This window comes from Stegostoma tigrinum, chromosome 4 (assembly GCF_030684315.1).
Source record: "Stegostoma tigrinum isolate sSteTig4 chromosome 4, sSteTig4.hap1, whole genome shotgun sequence".
Classification (NCBI taxonomy): domain Eukaryota; kingdom Metazoa; phylum Chordata; class Chondrichthyes; order Orectolobiformes; family Stegostomatidae; genus Stegostoma; species Stegostoma tigrinum.
In genome coordinates this window covers 33415509-33433983 of record NC_081357.1, presented here as the reverse complement: position 1 = coordinate 33433983, position 18475 = coordinate 33415509, and the positions used below count along the sequence as shown (strand labels likewise).

General features: G+C 41.0%; 1 protein-coding gene across 9 annotated transcripts in view; it reads left to right on the top strand.

Annotated features, from left to right (window-relative positions):
• Window positions 1-18475, top strand: part of LOC125452265 (glutamate receptor ionotropic, kainate 2) — a 431852-nt gene that overhangs the window by 194802 nt on the left and 218575 nt on the right. For 8 of the 9 annotated variants that reach the window (XM_048530454.2, XM_048530460.2, XM_048530457.2 and 5 more), the window contains 3 exons: window positions 7000-7167; window positions 7416-7694; window positions 16631-16812. In XM_048530454.2, coding sequence (XP_048386411.1) covers window positions 7000-7167; window positions 7416-7694; window positions 16631-16812 — 629 coding nt within the window. The remainder of the gene's footprint in view (window positions 1-6999; window positions 7168-7415; window positions 7695-16630; window positions 16813-18475) is intronic. The other variant, XM_048530464.2, reaches the window with a different exon arrangement.

Sequence of the window (18475 nt, the reverse complement as noted above, 5' to 3'; positions counted from 1 at the left end):
AAGGTGGTGGTGAGGTGCCGTCTTGCAATGCTGCAGTCCTTGACTGACTAATGTTCCAGACTTTTGATCCAGTTTTGACAACATTAGAAGGCCAATTCAGAGTCAGATTATGTGGTCCATATCTTTTTCAGGATCTTTCAACTCTTTGGCTACAAATCTTTTGATTTAATCCTTTGTAGACCTCCCTTCCTGATTGTTAAACAAATCTTAATGATTTGTTTCCCTGCATTGAATAAATTACATAAATTCCAGCTGATTGATATTGAATATGCAATTTCAACACAACCTACAGCGTATTTTATGAGAAGATGCAAAGAAAAAGACTGATAATGTGTTTTTTTATCAGGTGAGATCTAGCAAACAGAATTGGTGATTGCATCCACCATGTTACCATCGAGATGATCTAGTTCACAATGTGCACAACCACAGTTGGGGGATGGAGTTCCAAGATTTTGATCCAGCAATGACAGATAAAGAAACAATATATAAGACAAGATGATGTGTGATCTTGCAGGAGTATGTGTTCCCATGTGTCTTTTCCCTTTTTCTAGTTCATGATGTCACAGAATTATTGTTTGAAGAAATGCTGTTCTAGATGCAGAATTATCTTTAAGTTGTGATTCTTAAAAAAACCTGCCAATTCCCCAACACCTTAATAATAATTACTGACATTAGTACATTTTTTGAAAAAGGCAGAAGTGAAATCATAAAAGCCAGGCAGCATTTGTGGAGAGAAACAAAGTCTACAATTTAGCTTGATGGCCTTCCAGCATAAAAGTCATTAGTCTAACATGTTAACTCTATTTCTCTTCACAAAGACTGTCGAAACTGCTGCGTATTTCTAGCATCTTTTGTTTTATTTCCAGCACTCACAACATTTTGCTTATGCAACCGTGAAGGACTGTTTAGCTTTCCGGACACTTGGATAGATTTATTCTGACAGTCCTTTTCAAAAGTGATACAAATGCATTCCAATGTACCAGAAGGAGCAAGTCAAACACTATATTAATCACAATAATGTAATTTGGTTTTATACTAGCCCATGGGCATTCTTAATTGTTCTGCTAAAGAGTTGAGGTGTCAGTATGAGCTTTTGTATTGAATGCGGAGAGCTAAGTCAAAATATGGCTCATTACCAAAAAATTATGTCTTCAGAGATGACTGCTTTTTTCTAACACATTTTACTTTGTTGTGAGTTGTTGGCAGGAAAATGTCTAATGAAACTGTTTGTGAAAACAAATTCCTGTCATGTTGAAGTTATGCCCTTTGAAAAATTCACTTGTCAACTCTTTGAAAATTAATTGAGGATATTAGAGGTCCACTTGGATGACGTATTTTAACTTATGCATCAAGTTCAATTGTTTATTTATTATGTATGACTGAAAAGTGTGCTCAACGAGCCATGATTGTTTGGATCAAAGTTTACGTCAAGTGATTAGCATAAATAAATTCATAGAGGGTTGGTTCCTAGTATCGAATACACAACATAAAAATGGGCCGCTTAGGCTGAGGTAGTCTGTTGTGATATACTTATTCCAACGCAATTGTTTCCAATTCCATCTGCCTCACTTTCTAACTGTCAGGATATCTCTCTGTTTTTTTTGGTAACATCTAGCCTCTTTGTCTTGCTGGGATTGGTGTCAAAATTCAGTAGCTGCATGGGAAGTATGGAACAAAACTTTGCTGAAATTGTAGGTGTAAGTCAGGGAGAACAACCTTATCAGAGCATATGTCATCAGCACAGCTGCATGACCAAAAGCAGTGATTTACAGGGCTTACCTTTGATTTTTGAAATGGGATGGTTTATCTCCTGTACCTGCAGTGCTCAGATGAGATTCACGTTCCTTTGTTTACCGGTTTAATTCCAGCGTGCATGCCAGGGAGAAGGTGTCTCAGTCAAATTGAACATGATCTCTCTGATTCAATTGCAAACAAAGGCTTTAAACTTCATTAACATTGATCATATTTCCGATTGGTCTGCTTTGATTGTCATCCAATTGAGATCCTGTACATACTGTTCATGTACGAAACACATAATCACTGGCCAATTGAGAATTCGAAGGCTTAGTGATATTATTGTTAGACTAGAGACCCAGATACTGTTCTGGGGACCTGGATTCAAATCCTGCCAAGGCAAGCAGTGGAATTTGAATTCAATAAAAATCTGCAATTATGAGTCCACACCTGACCATGAAACCATTGCCAAGTGTTGGGGAAAAACACATCTGTTTCATTAAGATTTCTGAAGAAGGGTCAAGACTCAAAACGTCCGCTTTCCTACTGCTCTGATGCTGCTTGGCCTGCTGTGTTCATCCAGCTCTACACCGTATTATGTCTGCTTCACTAATGTCCTTTAGGGAAGGAAATTGCCATCCTTACCTGGCCTGTCCTACATGTGACTTCAGACCCACAATAATGTGGTTGACTCTCAAATTCCCACTGGTGATTATAGGTGGGCAATAAATGCTGGCCTAGCCTGTCCTGTGAACAATTTTTTTAAAAATCCCATCGAAGTTTACTTGAATATGCTGTACATATCAATGGTAGCCATACCACATAAACTTTAGGAATTTATTGATATTACTTCTTATTCTATACGAGGTACTAGCTACCTTCTTGTGTTACCTCTTAACCCTTTTTCTGCCAGTCAATTACTGGCAACATTCTTAGCCAGTTTTAGCAGCTTGCATATGAACAGTTTGCTGTCTTTTACAACAATGATATCAATACAGGTAAGGACATTGCAAATTTTTAATGTCAAATCACTAACTTATGACAGAAGTTGGGTTGCGTGTGCCCATGCTGAATTGGGAAGATAATGGGTGTGAATGCAAACTTGGTGGAAGCCTGGTTCCTGCATGGCACAATATTGTAGAAACCCTACAGTGTGGAAGCAGGCCATTTGGCCCATCGAGTTCATGTTATGAATGTATCAATAAAAGACCAGCCCTCCAATCCACATCCATCATCCCACTCCATTACAGTCCTGTGGCTCATTCACGTCAGGACATACCATCTCATGCCCTGAACACATTCCAAAACCTCTCATAACCTCTGTGCCAAGATACACTAATAGATTCAAGGACATAGATTCATAGATTCATACAGTGTGGGAACACACCCTTTGGAGAGACCATAGCCAGGCTCTATTCCGCATTCTTTCTGTGCCAAGCTATGCCCCAAGTGTTTGCTCCCATAGACTCTCACCCTCCATGTGAATCTAAGACCCTCTGCCAATGCCCCCGTGCCATATCTGGGAGTTGCACAAGATTCCATCATGGTTTTTGTCACCAGCAGTATTAATGTTGATAACAAAAATCATTAGACAGTAGGGAAAAAAAAATGTTAGCCTGGGAACAACTCATTCTACATGAACCAAGTCAAGCTGGGCTGCTCAGATGGCATCCAGTGTGAAATAGGAAGAATTTAAACACAGCAACATAATATTTATATAGCCATTTGATGCTTGTTGTTGGATCATTTTGTGAAGTTGCCTATGTAGTGATTGTAATGAGGTCAGCCAAGTAGAACTTATTGAATATGAGCTCTCTGATTGAGGCTGTTAATGTGATCCAATCAGGGACCCCCTGGCTGACAGGTATAACCAAGAGTATCAGAGGTTCTATTGCCTCTGAGAGCTGGCTCTGAGGGAGCTGGATCAGTGTCAAGGATGTCTATGAGTAAATAAAGGATGACATGGTAATGGGATACTGTTCGTTGTGGAGTTATTTTGGTGACAATGCGAGAAAAGCATGTTCCTGAAGAAATTCACTTGAAACAGTCGTCTTTGAGTTGGCGTAAGCATTTCTGGATTCATGCCATTATTTGGGAAGTTTGACTTGTTCCATCCTGCCATCAGAGACTGTGCCAATTCTGTGGAAATAATGTAGTTTTTTCCAGGCAAATGATATTGGGGCAGATGAAAAGCGATGACCAATTCTACTGACAGCTTGTGGATCTGCAGCTTTCTCAGTTATGAGGAGCCTAACTTTCCCTGAGACACAGACACTAAGACCTTTCAAGATCTGACAGATATAGTAAAAGAATATCATGACCCCAAGCCTCCTCTAATTCTGAGATGCTATCAGTTTTACTGGGTAATCCTAGAATAAGGAGAATCCATATTGAGATTTCCGACTGGGCTGAAATGACTGGCAGAGGCAAGTGACTTTGGATTAACCCGTAATGAGATACTGAGAGACTATTTGGTATGTGTGATTAATGATGTTACGATGCAAAAGAGCCTATTGGCTGAAGCCAAACTGGACGTCACACAGACACTGCAACTGACTTTATCATTGTCAAATGTAGAAAGTAGAGCATATGAGTTGCAGGGTATTTCAATGGAAATGGACTCCCTCGGCAGTCTGACTGAGCTTGGGGAACACAGCTTGAGTGAAGGCTCAGGCCCAATCTTGATGGGGCAAGAAAAATTAATCTAGATTGGTTTAACATTTTTCATTTAGAAAATCTCTGCCTGAGTGACATCTTAACTAAATACCAGGAGGTTTTTCGGGAAGGTTAAGGGAATTTCAAAAGAGCCAAAGTCGCCTTGCAAGTTGACCAAGAAGCAATTCCATGATTCTGCAATGCCCCCCCAGTGCTATTTGCCTTTGGGACAAAAATTGAGGCAGAATCAGGAGGCTGGAAAGTAAGGGAATCATCAGACCAGCACAATTTGTGGAATGGGCAGCACCAGTCATACCGATTGTGAAGCCTGATGGGTTGGTTCATGTTTGTGTGGATTTTAAACAAATGGTAAACAGCTTTTCACAGCTGGATAAATAACCAGTCCCTCGCATCGAGAATTTATATGCAAACCTAGAAAGGGGGTCTGTCCTTCATGAAGCTGGACATGAGCCACATGTACTTGAAATTGTGGTTAGATGAGGATTCCCAGAAGTATGATACAATTAATACATATAAGGGTTTGTACCAATGTATGAGACTGCCATTTGGGATACCATCAGTCTGTGCAGTTTTTCAACAGATGACGGAGGACATTTGACAAGGTCCACCCCAGGTCACCATTTATCTAGATGATGTGCTAATAACAGGGAAGACCAATAACGAACACGAAGAGAACTTTGATGTAGTCCTTAGACATTTCTCCCAGGTGGCCGTATGCCTTGAGAGGGAAAAATGTGTGTTCCAGGCACTCTAAATGACCTACTTGGCCTACATAGTTGACACACTAGTTTACTCCTATTGGAAGATAAAGTGAGGGCAATCAAAGGTGCTCCAGCTTCCACGTCTGTACTAGAGCTTAGGTCTCTCCTTGGTCTGGTGAAATGTTATGGAACACAACCTGGCCTCCATCCTGGCAACTTTGCATCAACTCTTAAAAAAGGGTCAGCCTTGGAAATGGTCACGTAACCAAGACACAGATTTCAGGGAAATGAAGAAACAGCTATTATTGTCTAAGGTGTTGGCACTTTATGATCCCAAATGAGATCCGATACTGACATGCGATGCCTCTCCATAGTGCATTAGAGGTCTAGTAGAGAGGAACAGTCATGGTGTACACATCCAGGACATTGGCTAATACACAGTATAAATATGACCAGATTTGGAAGGAATGTGTAGCAGTCATGTTTAGAGTCAAGAAGTTCCATCAATACCTTTACAGATATAAATTTGTAATAATAATAAATTTGTAAAAATAATTAGTAATAACCCCAGCTAGGCCTGCTGAAAGAGGGCAAGGCACTGCCTCCCATATTTTCAGGCGAATTTGGTGGTTGGCTGTAATACGAACTGCATATGATTACAAGTTAGAACACTATCTGGGAGGCCAAGTAGCAAATGTGGGTGTATTGAGCCATCTCCCACTGGCAGAAACACCACGGGTGGTACCACCATTGGAAGAGTCAGTAATGATTTTAAATTTCCTCGACACACTTCCACCCATGGCTAACAATATCAGACTTTGGACACAGAAAGATCCGGTTGTGACAAAACTGAAACAACTGGTAGTGATGGGGATAACTAAAGGGCCATCACAAACAGAGACTAAACCTTTTTGAACCTGGTCAGACCAGATCAGAGAAGAGGATGGCATACTATTATGGATGCAGACATAGATACTTTGGTTGGACAGTGCCCAGAGTGCCAACAAGGACAAAAATTAACCACAGCAGTTCCGCAACATTAATGGGAACAGCCGGGTAAACCCTGGACTCCATTATACATCCAGTATGCAGGTCCTTACATGGGCTCAAAGTTCCTAGTCATTGTGGTCACCCAAAGGAAGCTGGATGTACATAGAGTTTGTTTGTCAAACACAGGGACGACAATAGGAATTCTGCATGCACCCTTTTCAGTCGGAAGTGTTAGTTGCAGATGTATCCTCTTATAGCCTGGTAATTCTGGACCTGTTTTTGGAGTACTTAGTGAGCTGCCCATCAAATTCTGGTTTCTAAAACCTGTTTTGAGTTTGTATTGGGCTGCTTTTGCCAGGTTTGCAAACAGTTACACTGCAGACATGAATCGTTGGGTAGATTTGCACCATACATTTTCCATTATTGCATACTGTCCCAATAATGGACTTATTAAAACTGTAAGCACAGTTCAAGTGCAGGTTATCTAAGCCCTTGAATGTTCAGTACAATCACTTCAATGTTGTTTCTTATTTGCCTTTCATTAGAAAGCCAGAGAATCTGTCTTCTTTTGACTTTATCTACATGCTCTGCTATGTGTATATTGATCTTTGTATCTGCACATTAAAGACCCTCTGATCCCCTGTTCCGCTTACAATCCTGCATTTTCGATGTAAGAATAAGAAAATTGTATTGCTTTACACCTTAGTGTGACACCTAATTGCCTGTGACAGCTGACCAAACTGTCTTCTGCAGATAACTGTGACTTATACACAAACGTGTGCACACACACATACACCCTCTAATTCGGTGTTATTGCCAGTTTTGCTGTTTTTCCCCTAATTTCTATGTCTTGATTGTTTATCTCTGTTTAAGATGCCATATCTCTTTTCTGTTTCAGGGGGTATTTTTGAGTCAGTGGAGCAAGCCCCATCGGGGGCAGAGGAACTAGCCTTTAAGTTTGCATTAAATACAATCAACAGAAATAGAACACTGCTGCCAAACACAACATTAACCTATGACATCCAAAGGATAAATATTTACGACAGTTTTGAAGCATCCAGAAAAGGTAAAGTACTCTGCACAATCTTTACATTAGATCTAATTAGATCTATGCTTACCCTAGAAACTGGTCCAGTTAGCAAAATTATAGTCAGAATATATATGAAATGATAACTATACTCTTAGGCAACTTGTAATTTGAAAGTAAACATTACAACAACATGCAAATTATTGCTTTTATGTGCGATAGTTTCTTTCTCCACCCCGAATCATTCCTGCTAGCACATCGGCTTTCTCTCCTCTCATTATTGACAGAATTATGTATCTCCTCTTCAGCCTGTGATCAACTGTCCCTTGGGGTGGCAGCCATCTTTGGGCCTTCTCATAGTTCTTCAGCTAACGCAGTGCAGTCCATTTGCAATGCTCTCGGGGTTCCCCACATACAGACGCGGTGGAAGCATCAAGTGTCAGACAACAGGGATTCTTTCTACGTCAACCTGTACCCAGACTTCTCATCTCTCAGTCAAGCCATTCTGGATCTGGTACATTTCTTCAAATGGAAAACTGTCACCGTAGTGTATGATGACAGCACAGGTATGTGTGCACACTGTAGAAACAAAGATAAGCATCCTCTTAAGGTGTTGGTTCCAAATGACTGCAATATTGATCTATCTGTAGTAATCTTCAGAAAAGCAAATGAAGGTCTTGCTGTCTAAAGTGATTGAACATGTCAAATTGCACTTTGATTACATGGTATTTGGAGGCGTTGAAGGTTCTCTTCATTTTTTTCTTCTGACTAGCATATGTTGTTCAGGTCTCAGTGCTTCAGAGAAATGGGTTAAGGAAGTAGTGTCATAGTGTCAGAGTCATGCAACAAGGAAACAGACCCTTCAGAAACAGACTTGTCCATGCCGACCAAGTTTCCCAAACTAAGTTAGTTAGTCTCACCTGACTGTGTTTGGTCCATTTCCCTCCAAACCTTGTTCCTGTCCAAATGTCTTTCAAATGTTGTAACTGTACCTGCATGTACCAATTCCTCTGGCAGTTCATTGATAGACCTATTCTCCTCAGTCAAGCTTCTGTTATTCCATACTCTCTTGCTCAGCTTCAACAGAACAACCACAGCTTTTGCAACGTGAATGTTGCATTCAACATCTGAGACAGATTGCCTGTGGCTGTTGAGCCTAAAGGTGAGATGTTCATCTTGCAGTGTCACATTGTTTCTATTAACCCATCAGCATAAACACAGTGATGTCCATTCCATTGTCATTGAAAAGGTTGGGGTTCTCCTTAGAGCGCAGGAGATTGAGGAAAGATTTGGTAGAGGTGTGCAGGACTGTGAAAGGCTTAGATAAAATGGACAAAGAAAAGCTCTTCCCATTACTGGTGGGACAAGTACGAGGTGACACCAAATTAGAGTCAGCTGGGAGAAACTGGGAGGGAATCCTGAGGAACAGGATTTACATATATTTGGAAAGGCAAAGACTGATTAGAGATAGTCAACATGGCTTTGCCTGTGGGAAATCATGTCCCACAAACTTGATAGAGTGTTTTGAAGAAGTAACAAAGAGGATTGATGAGGACAGAGTGATGGACGTGATCTAAATGGCGTTCAGCAAGGCGTTTGTCAAGGTTCCTCATGGTAGACTGGTTAGCAAGGTTAGATTAAATGGAATAGAGGGATAACTAGCTATTTAGATACATAACTGGTTCAAAGGTAAAAGAAGTGATTGGTGGTGGAGAGTTGCTTTTCAGACTGGATGTTTGTAACCAGTAGCGTGCAACAAGAATCGGTACTGGGCATGCAACAAGGATCAATGCTGGGTCCACTGCTTTTTATCATTTATATAAATTAATTGGATGTATAGGAGGTATTGTTAATATGTTTGCAGATGATACAACAATTGGAAGAGTAATGGCCAGCACAGAAGGTTACTTCAGAGTGCAATAGGATCTTGATCAGATGGGCCAACGGGCCAAGGAGTGGCAGATGGAGTTCAGTTTAGATAAATATCAGGTGCTGCATTTTGGAAAAGCAAATCAGTGCAGGACTAATACACTTAATAGTAAGGCCCTGGAGAGTGTTGCTAACAAAGACTCTTTGGAGTGCAGGTTCATAGTTCCTTGAAAGTGGAGCCTCTGGTAGGTAAGATAGTGAAGAAGACATTTAGTATGCTTGCCTTTGTTGGTCAGTGACGTTATGTTGTGGCTGTACAGGGCATTGGTTAGGCCACTTTTGGAATACTGTATGCAATTCTCCCTTCTATAGGGATGATGTTGTGAAACTTGAAAGTGTTCAGAAAAAAATTTACAAGGAGGTTGCCATGGTCAGAGAGTTTGAGCTGTAGGGAGTTGCTGATTAGGCTGGGGCTATTTTCCCTCGAACATTGGAGGCTGAGAATGATCTTATACAAGTTTATATAATCACGAATAAGCAAAATAGGGCATGGTTATGGTAAATAGATGAGGTCTTTTCCCTTGGGTGGGGGACTCCAAAACCAGATGGCGTAGGTTTAAGGTGAGATTAAAGATTTAAGACAAATCTAAGGGGCAACCTTTTCACTGAAAATATGGCACGAGTATGGAATGAGCTGCCAGAGAAGGTGGTGGAGGCTGGCAGAATTACAACATTTAAAAGGCATTTGGATGGGTATATGAATAAAAAAGGTTGAGAGAGATATGGGCTAAATGTCTGCAAATAGGACTAGATTAAGTTGGGATATCTGATCGGCATGGATGAGTTGGACCCATAACCTACTCCCAGGCTGTGCAGCGGGAATCTCCAACTGCATCCTATAACAAGAAGCTGCCTAAGCATGACCCTTTACTGCACTGTCATAACACTTTACCCAAGCCCACTCACGCTCTTGTAGATTGATAGTTAAAGTTTGTGTTGCATGTGCTTGATCGTGCTAAATTCTAGTGCAGTTATATTCACCAGCCTTTCATTATTTCTGAGAGTGTTTCAACTTTTCGTTTGACTTTTACCATGACCTATTTAATCAATTCTTTTAGTTACCAGTGGCTGCTTAAATTTTTCTTGACAATCTGGATTAACATCGATCCGCTGCATAACACCGGAAGAGAATATCTCACTCACGCAGTACACAAATGTCTCAACAATGTTGTGCATTGACACTGCTCATATAATTAGAGCATTCCCGGTGATTTTTTTTGTCCTGAAATTAGTACCTAGCTCATAGCTGATCATGTCTAAAACTGGCTGCTTTTAGCTGCTTTAATTATGATTTTAAAATGTATCAAAAGTTGCACTCTGTGCCTAGTCAAAACTCATGCTAATTTGATTGCTCATGTTCTTCTCAAAATCAATTTTATGATGACATGTTGTAAAGCTATACTGTCCAGTTTTCCGATGGAATGAAAGGAAAATCAGCTCAAATTTTGGTGGATTTTTATTATGCAGATTATTGAATTTAAGGTTCAGCTAAAGTGCAATGCTCAGCTCCAAGCAAAGAACCAGATCATGTTGTTATGGTTGTCTTTCACGTATAATTTCATTTTCTGGTATGATCTGGTTTTCAAATAACAATGTAAGGGCAATGTATATCTTTTTTTCACTGTATGCTTCTGATGATCAATGACCTTCATTGTCATGAGGAGCCAGAGTGAGATGAGAATTGTCCTGAATCCACCTGCAATGGATGGCAATATAAATGGAGCATTAAATTTACTGTCAAGAATGGAAAAATGTTTAGACAGAAAGAATGATTCAGCAGGCTGAGACAATGACAGAGCCAGAATAGTCCGCAGGGATCTTCCTAACACACTATCTTGCACTATTTGTTCCAAGCATTAAACATGCATATTTTTATAGAACTGCAAAGGCCCTATCTACATAGAAAGGATTGAGCTGTGAGAACCCAATAAAATCTAGCTTTGTATCATTATCTCAGGGAAATAGATTAAAAACTCATTACTATAACCAGCAAAGTGATTCCTTGGTTCAGTATTTGTCAATTGAACTTTAAGTCTATCTGCTAATATTAATTCAGATTCAGTCACAACCAGTAAACAGTATACAATTAAAATGGGGAACTACAGCATCACAACATGAAATGTTATATTTATATTTATATTTTTAACATCAATGTATCGTGTATTTTTATAAACTTATAAATAACATAGGTGTAGGAGCAGAATATTTTGTGTCGTTCAGCCATTCAATTAGATCATAGTTGATCTGCATCTCAACTCCATTTATTTCCAACATTCACCATTTATCATTACATGTCTAGTCTGTGATGTGCTGATATAATAAACGTATAGTTACAGAATGAAATACTGGTGTCAATAAATGCAGTATATTAAAAAGTCACCTTTACTGAGGGCATTTGGCAGAGATTAGGTTTAAGGAAGGGGCTATTTTCCTTAGGCGACTGAAAGATTCTGGGAAGCACCTCAAGGATGCTAATTGTTATTTCAAATAATCACATTCCAAGGATTCTTCTCCGTGTCAGGAAAAAAGTGTTGGTAAAATCGTGACATTTAGATGGAACATTTTTTTCTATTTTGTCAATGGAATTTATATGCGAGGATAACACACCATAATGCAATTTATCCTGTGATTGAGCAAATATTGTACAATAGTTTAAGTATCTGTAGAATTTTTTTCCTTTGGGCAACGTTATTCTGGAAAAATTGCTAATTGAAACCAGTAAGCAAAATTTCATCACTGCAAATGAGAAGGAAAAGTCCTTAATTTAGAGGTTACCTCCACGGCCTCAAATTGAATTTTGCATCTCAGGCATTCCTTTACAGAAATAGTACTGACCCAATTCTTTTATATCCTTATTTAATTAAAGAACATTTTATCTGTCTGGCAATGTGGGTTGTGGTGATAGCCGCAGTGACTCGAAGGGATAGAGAAGAACCAGAACACTTGAGGAATGTGCAATGTTCTAATGAATTTTTTAAGCATGATAATTAAAGAATGGTTGTGCATTTTGAAAGCTGACATGATTATGCAGTCTAATATAATAAAATGTGAGGCTGGATGAACACAGCAGGCCAAGCAGCATCTCAGGAGCACAAAAGCTGACGTTTCGGGCCCTAGACCCTTCATCAGAGAGGGGGATGGGGTGAGGGTTCTGGAATAAATAGGGAGAGAGGGGGAGGCGGACCGAAGATGGAGAGAAAAGAAGATAGGTGGAGAGGAGAGTATAGGTGGGGAGGTAGGGAGGGGATAGGTCAGTCCAGGGAAGACGGACAGGTCAAGGAGGTGGGATGAGGTTAGTAGGTAGCTGGGGGTGCGGCTTGGGGTGGGAGGAAGGGATGGGTGAGAGGAAGAGCTGGTCAGGGAGGCAGAGACAGGTTGGACTGATTTTGGGATGCAGTGGGTGGGGGGGAAGAGCTGGGCTGGTTGTGTGGTGCAGTGGGGGGAGGGGACGAACTAGGCTGGTTTAGGGATGCAGTAGGGGAAGGGGAGATTTTGAAACTGGTGAAGTCCACATTGATACCATATGGCTGCAGGGTTCCCAGGCGGAATATGAGTTGCTGTTCCTGCAACCTTCGGGTGGCATCATTGTGGCAGTGCAGGAGGCCCATGATGGACATGTCATCTAGAGAATGGGAGGGGGAGTGGAAATGGTTTGCAACTGGGAGGTGCAGTTGTTTGTTGCAAACTGAGCGGAGGTGTTCTGCAAAGCGGTCCCCAAGCCTCCGTTTGGTTTCCCCAATGTAGAGGAAGCCGCACCGGGTACAGTGGATGCAGTATACCACATTGGCAGATGTGCAGGTGAACCTCTGCTTAATGTGGAATGTCATCTGGGATAGGGGTGAGGGAGGAGGTGTGGGGACAAGTGTAGCATTTCCTGCGGTTGCAGGGGTATGTGATATACTGCATCCACTGTACCCGGTGCGGCCTCCTCTACATTGGGGAAACCAAGCGGAGGCTTGGGGACCGCTTTGCAGAACACCTCCGCTCAGTTCGCAACAAACAACTGCACCTCCCAGTTGCAAACCATTTCCACTCCCCCTCCCATTCTCTAGATGACATGTCCATCATGGGCCTCCTGCACTGCCACAATGATGCCACCCGAAGGTTGCAGGAACAGCAAGTCATATTCCGCCTGGGAACCCTGCAGCCATATGGTATCAATGTGGACTGCACCAGTTTCATAATCTCCCCTTCCCCTACTGCATCCCTAAACCAGCCTAGTTCGTCCCCTCCCCCCACTGCACCACACAACCAGCCCAGCTCTTCCCTCCCACCCACTGCATCCCAAAATCAGTCCAACCTGTCTCTGCCTCCCTGACCAGCTCTTCCTCTCACCCATCCCTTCCTCCCACCCCAAGCCGCACCCCCAGCTACCTACTAACCTCATCCCACCTCCTTGACCTGTCCGTCTTCCCTGGACTGACCTATCCCCTCCCTACCTCCCCACCTATACTCTCCTCTCCACCTATCTTCTTTTCTCTCCATCTTCGGTCGGCCTCCCCCTCTCTCCCTATTTATTCCAGAACCCTCACCCCATCCCCCTCTCTGATGAAGGGTCTAGGGCCCGAAACGTCAGCTTTTGTGCTCCTGAGATGCTGCTTGGCCTGCTGTGTTCATCCAGCCTCACATTTTATTATCTTGGAATTCTCCAGCATCTGCAGTTCCCATTATCTCAGGATTATGCAGTCAGCCTTGAAGAGACGTTTTGACTATTGTATTTCAACTAGCTGACAACATTTTGATTTGTGAATTTTGAGTTTCTTAATACTGGTGAAATAATTTTAGAAAGGCTTGTAGCAGTTTCATCTGTGGCAAGTGGTTCACAAGATACTGACTGCGACTTAGTTTCCTGCAATAGTTGAACAGCAACTAGTGCTACATCTGCCAGAATGAATTACTTTTCAGTGGCCAGGGACTGTGTCCTGTGGAGTAAGCGTGGAATCTTCCCTTCTTGTAGAGCTGCAGAGAGGTAGTAATGAGGGATGGGTTGGGGGTCTGCAGATATTGTGTGGATTGGCATAGGGGAGACATCCACTGCCTTCCCATCACCACAGGAATTATGTTCTGGGCAGGAAGGCCGAAAATCATCTTTTCCAAGCTGCTGCCAATTGAGATGGTTAAGTGGTCCATTAACCACTTCTTCTGCCTGACCTGCAACTACTTCAACTCCAGGTAGGGTGAAACAAGCATGGCCTAGCCAATAGACAAAGCAGTGCAGGTAGAACTGTCAGTTTTGGAATGGGTTGGGAATAACAGGAAAGATTTTGTGAAAGACCGCAGGACTGGATACCTTATTCAATGAGTAACAAGACTGTGCAAATTCAGAAGGCTCCTGACTTGATTCTAACTCAGTCAGCAGGTATCAGCAAAACATTGCAATGGGCATCAACATCCACAGACTACAGCAGAGAAAAACATCATCAAAGGCACCATATGCCCCTGAATGCCATTCACCAACTCCTGATTGGCATGCACGTGGATAGCATGGCACCTTTGCAGTCAAACAGCCATGTACAGGCATACATTACATTTAGATAGTGCCATTAACATATCAGAATGTTCCAAGGCACCTCACTGGCGTTTTAAATCCCACTCAGCTGGAGCACTGTGCTCCCCTCAACACCCTCTCTGCTGCAACCACAAGCGCTGAAGATTCTTGGCAGTGATCATCCATCTGGGAGTCCAAGGGCTGTTGAGCCAGCAGCAGCATGTGCTATTTAGTAATGGAGCTTGCAACGTCTGACTGGTCAGCATCTGCAGGTGAGTGGGACTTCCTGCTCTGGGGTTTAAAACTCCAGTGAAGTGCCTTAGGACATTTTGTTATGTTAATGGCGCTATCTAAATGTGAATGGCATTAGGGAGCACATGGTGCCTTTTGATGATGTTTTTCTCTGCTGTTGTAGTCTGTGGATGTTGATGCCCATTGCAATATTTCGCTGATACCTGCTGACTGAGTTAGAATCAAGCCCCGGGCCTTTTGAGTTTGCATAGCATTTCTACTCATCGAATAAGCTGGCTGAGACCCTGAGGGGGAATAGATAAACAAAGTCATTAGCTGCATGAACTATATTCTGGTGCTATGCTGAAACAACTTTGCAGACATATTGAAGATATCTTCACTACTTTCCCCTCTGCATCATCTCTACTCCCCACCCCACCAACCAAATGTCAAGTTCAAGAATGTTTTCTTCGCACTGTTTCAATCAATGCAATGAATACAACAGTAGTTCAGTTAACTCATGTACCCAGAGACAGTTGTCAAATAAAATCCCTTACAGAAAATCCCTTAGGCAATCACAGATCAATTTTTGTCAGAGAAGACCCTGAGGATATAACTAAATTTTCGTTGTAAACCAACATATCTCATCCAGTAGTTTATTAAGTAATTCAATGAAGTTCCCATTGTCTTTATAATCGTCATCTTAAGGTTTCTGGCATACATAGGCAGAGTTTAACAATTTAACTGTTCACTGTATGCTGATACTTCAGAATTGAAGTAGTTTTTATTTTCTATAATTTACTTTTTAAGTGATTCTAGCACTTAAAGCAATTTGGTTCTGTGTGATTTAGAGAGAAGCATTGATACTTTTCAATAAAGCTTCTAAAATCTTATTTTTATTGAGAAAACAGTGTGAAAGGCCAGGGCAATGCTAGACTGAGGATCAATAACTAATGTACTATGCTGCCGGCAAAGTGCTGAAACATTAATAGAAAGATGCTGAAGGATTGAGTGATGCACTGGGTCAGAACTCCGTGCCACCATCTCTGTGGCCCAAACTTCTATCAATATCAGATACCATGCTCAACAACCTCAATTCAGTTTCTACTGCATGTGTTTCCACAAGCTTTAGCATAAATTAATAGCCAAGCACTCAATTTCACATTTTTAAGCCATTTGGATTGTTGATGTAGTCATTTTAAACAAAAAAAAGTTGCTGAATGATCCAACTGAGAATCCCTGGATTTAGACTTAAGATGTCTTTTTAGACTTCACTGTACTAACTGGGATATGTCTGACATAAAAGTGCTAGATTCTCATCACTGATAATGAAAATGACTGAAGTGTTCATTTTCTCACACTCATTCCACTACGTAAATGACATGACAATTCAGCAAAGCTAAAAAATTGAAAGAAAAACATATTAGAGTTCCACTTGAGTGGAATTTTACATTTATTAGGGTAGCTGCAGAATGAATTAAGTGTGTTTATATGCATCTTTCATTGCCACTATAGTCGTCATTAAATGTTAATGTATTTCAGCACACATGCCAGTCAGTAGAAACTGATGCAATTCAGTAACTGGCCTTTGACATGTGCAGGATATGTAAGTCTGCATTGGCATAAGGGAGGGTTAATTGCTGCATTGGCATACATGTCACACACAGGCACAGAGAGATGCATTAATTATCCTTAAAAGTAAATTCATCTGCTTCATTGTATTTTTTGTATAATGTGCGGAGAGGAATTAAGTGAGGAAATGCCAATTAATTTTCTTACTCTGTGACAGGATAAATTTTCCCCACAAGGTCAGACATCTTATGTTGTATTTGCATTTCCTTTCCTTTTCTCAAGGTCTGATTCGCTTACAAGAGCTTATCAAAGCCCCATCTCGGTACAGTATTCGCTTAAAAATTCGGCAGCTTCCAGCAGATACAAAGGATTCCAAGCCTTTGCTGAAGGAAATGAAAAGGAACAAGGAATTCCACATAATATTTGACTGTGGTCATGAGATGGCAGCAGGCATCTTGAAGCAGGTGAATATGTCCAAGGACAAGGCAAGATTGTTTATTCTGATAAAATGTCATTATGCAGGCAGTCGCCATTTGGGTTACAATTACGATATTAAAAATTCAATCTAAACAGTTTTAAGATAAGTATTCCACAAGTTCTACATCAGCTTTTCAAGATTCGTTGTGTTGCAGATATTCCCTTAAAGAACTGACACATTAGAAGAGGGTGAGCAGGTTTTGTTTTAAACAAAAATATGCTGTCACAAATGAGTGCAACTTTGAGTAAGCTTAAAATATGCCAAAGTTGTTAAAAATATATGCACACTCTTACTCATTATTTTCCCATTAGCAAGACATTAGAAACTTACTACATACTCTAAATATCATAATTCCACAATGAATTTTTAACATTGCCACTGATTCAAGGAGGGAACTGTGTCTACATGTTGACAGTGCAAATTTGAGACATTTAGAAAATTTGCAGTAAACAAAATGGACCTTTCTTTATTGATAGGTTTCACAAGCCCTGAGTGTTGCAGAGCAGGAATAATCCATATACTTAGCCAAAAGTGGGCCAGGTAGAATTTCAGTGCCAGCAAATTTATGTTACTCTTGCTTTGTTCCTGGTGTCTTGTCTGTGCATGTGTGCGCACATGGGCCTGCTCCCCCACTTTTTGCTTAGATTTTTGCCTTGGATATTACTAGTAGAAGAACTATATAACAAACAAGACCCATTGAAAGCATCTGGGTCATTTGTTGGGGAATATTGGTGTTTGGGAGACCGGCTGGGACAGTGGTGGTGGTGGGGTGCACAGTTTTGTTGGTGTTACTGTTGTATGTCTCTATTTTTGCTGAAACTGAAAGTTATATGAATTAACAGTCTGTCAACAGAAAAATACCTAAATGATTTTCAGTCTTCTTTCAGCTAAAGAACAGAACTCCCTAGAGCTGTGACTACTCTGGTAGTGTCAGTAATACAACAGTTGATGGACAGATGAAAACAAAGGAGCACCTTTTGACCTAGATGTTGTTCTGCTCGTTGAGTGTTCGAGTTGCATTCATGTGAATAAAAGGGGATTTCTTTCAGACTCCTTGCATGCATCATGCAGATGCTGGGCAGACTTTGGAGAGCCAGGCATTCAGATAGTCATCTCAGAATTCCCAGCCTCTGACCTGCTATTTTAGCTATAGTATTAATATGGCTAGTCCAATTCCTAAGTTGTTTATGGTGGAGCTTTCAAAGGTGGTACTATTGAACTTCAAGAGGAAATGGTTTGGTATTTTGATGTTGGAGATTGTTGATGCCTGCACTTGAGACATGAATGTTACTCGCCAGTTGTCAGCCCAATATGGAGTTATAGCTTGTGGATGAATACAATAAGGCTAAAGCTGATGGTTTACAATACCTATCTGATGCAGTTTTGAGTTGTTAGATCCATTCTAAATCTATTCCATTCAGCAAAGAGGTAATGTCACACAACATGATGAAGTGTAGCCTTTATGTAAAGTTAAGACTTTATTTCCACAAGATTTTCATGGCTGAGGCCTTTGTGACAGCTAGATTAATGAAAGTGGGGTTAAGTTTCATCTTTTGTAATATCTACTGAAAATTTAAGAATATTTCAGTGGTGCAGTTTTCAGTTAACAATCTTATTAGCTTGGGAAATAGCTGTATGGCCATGTGAGG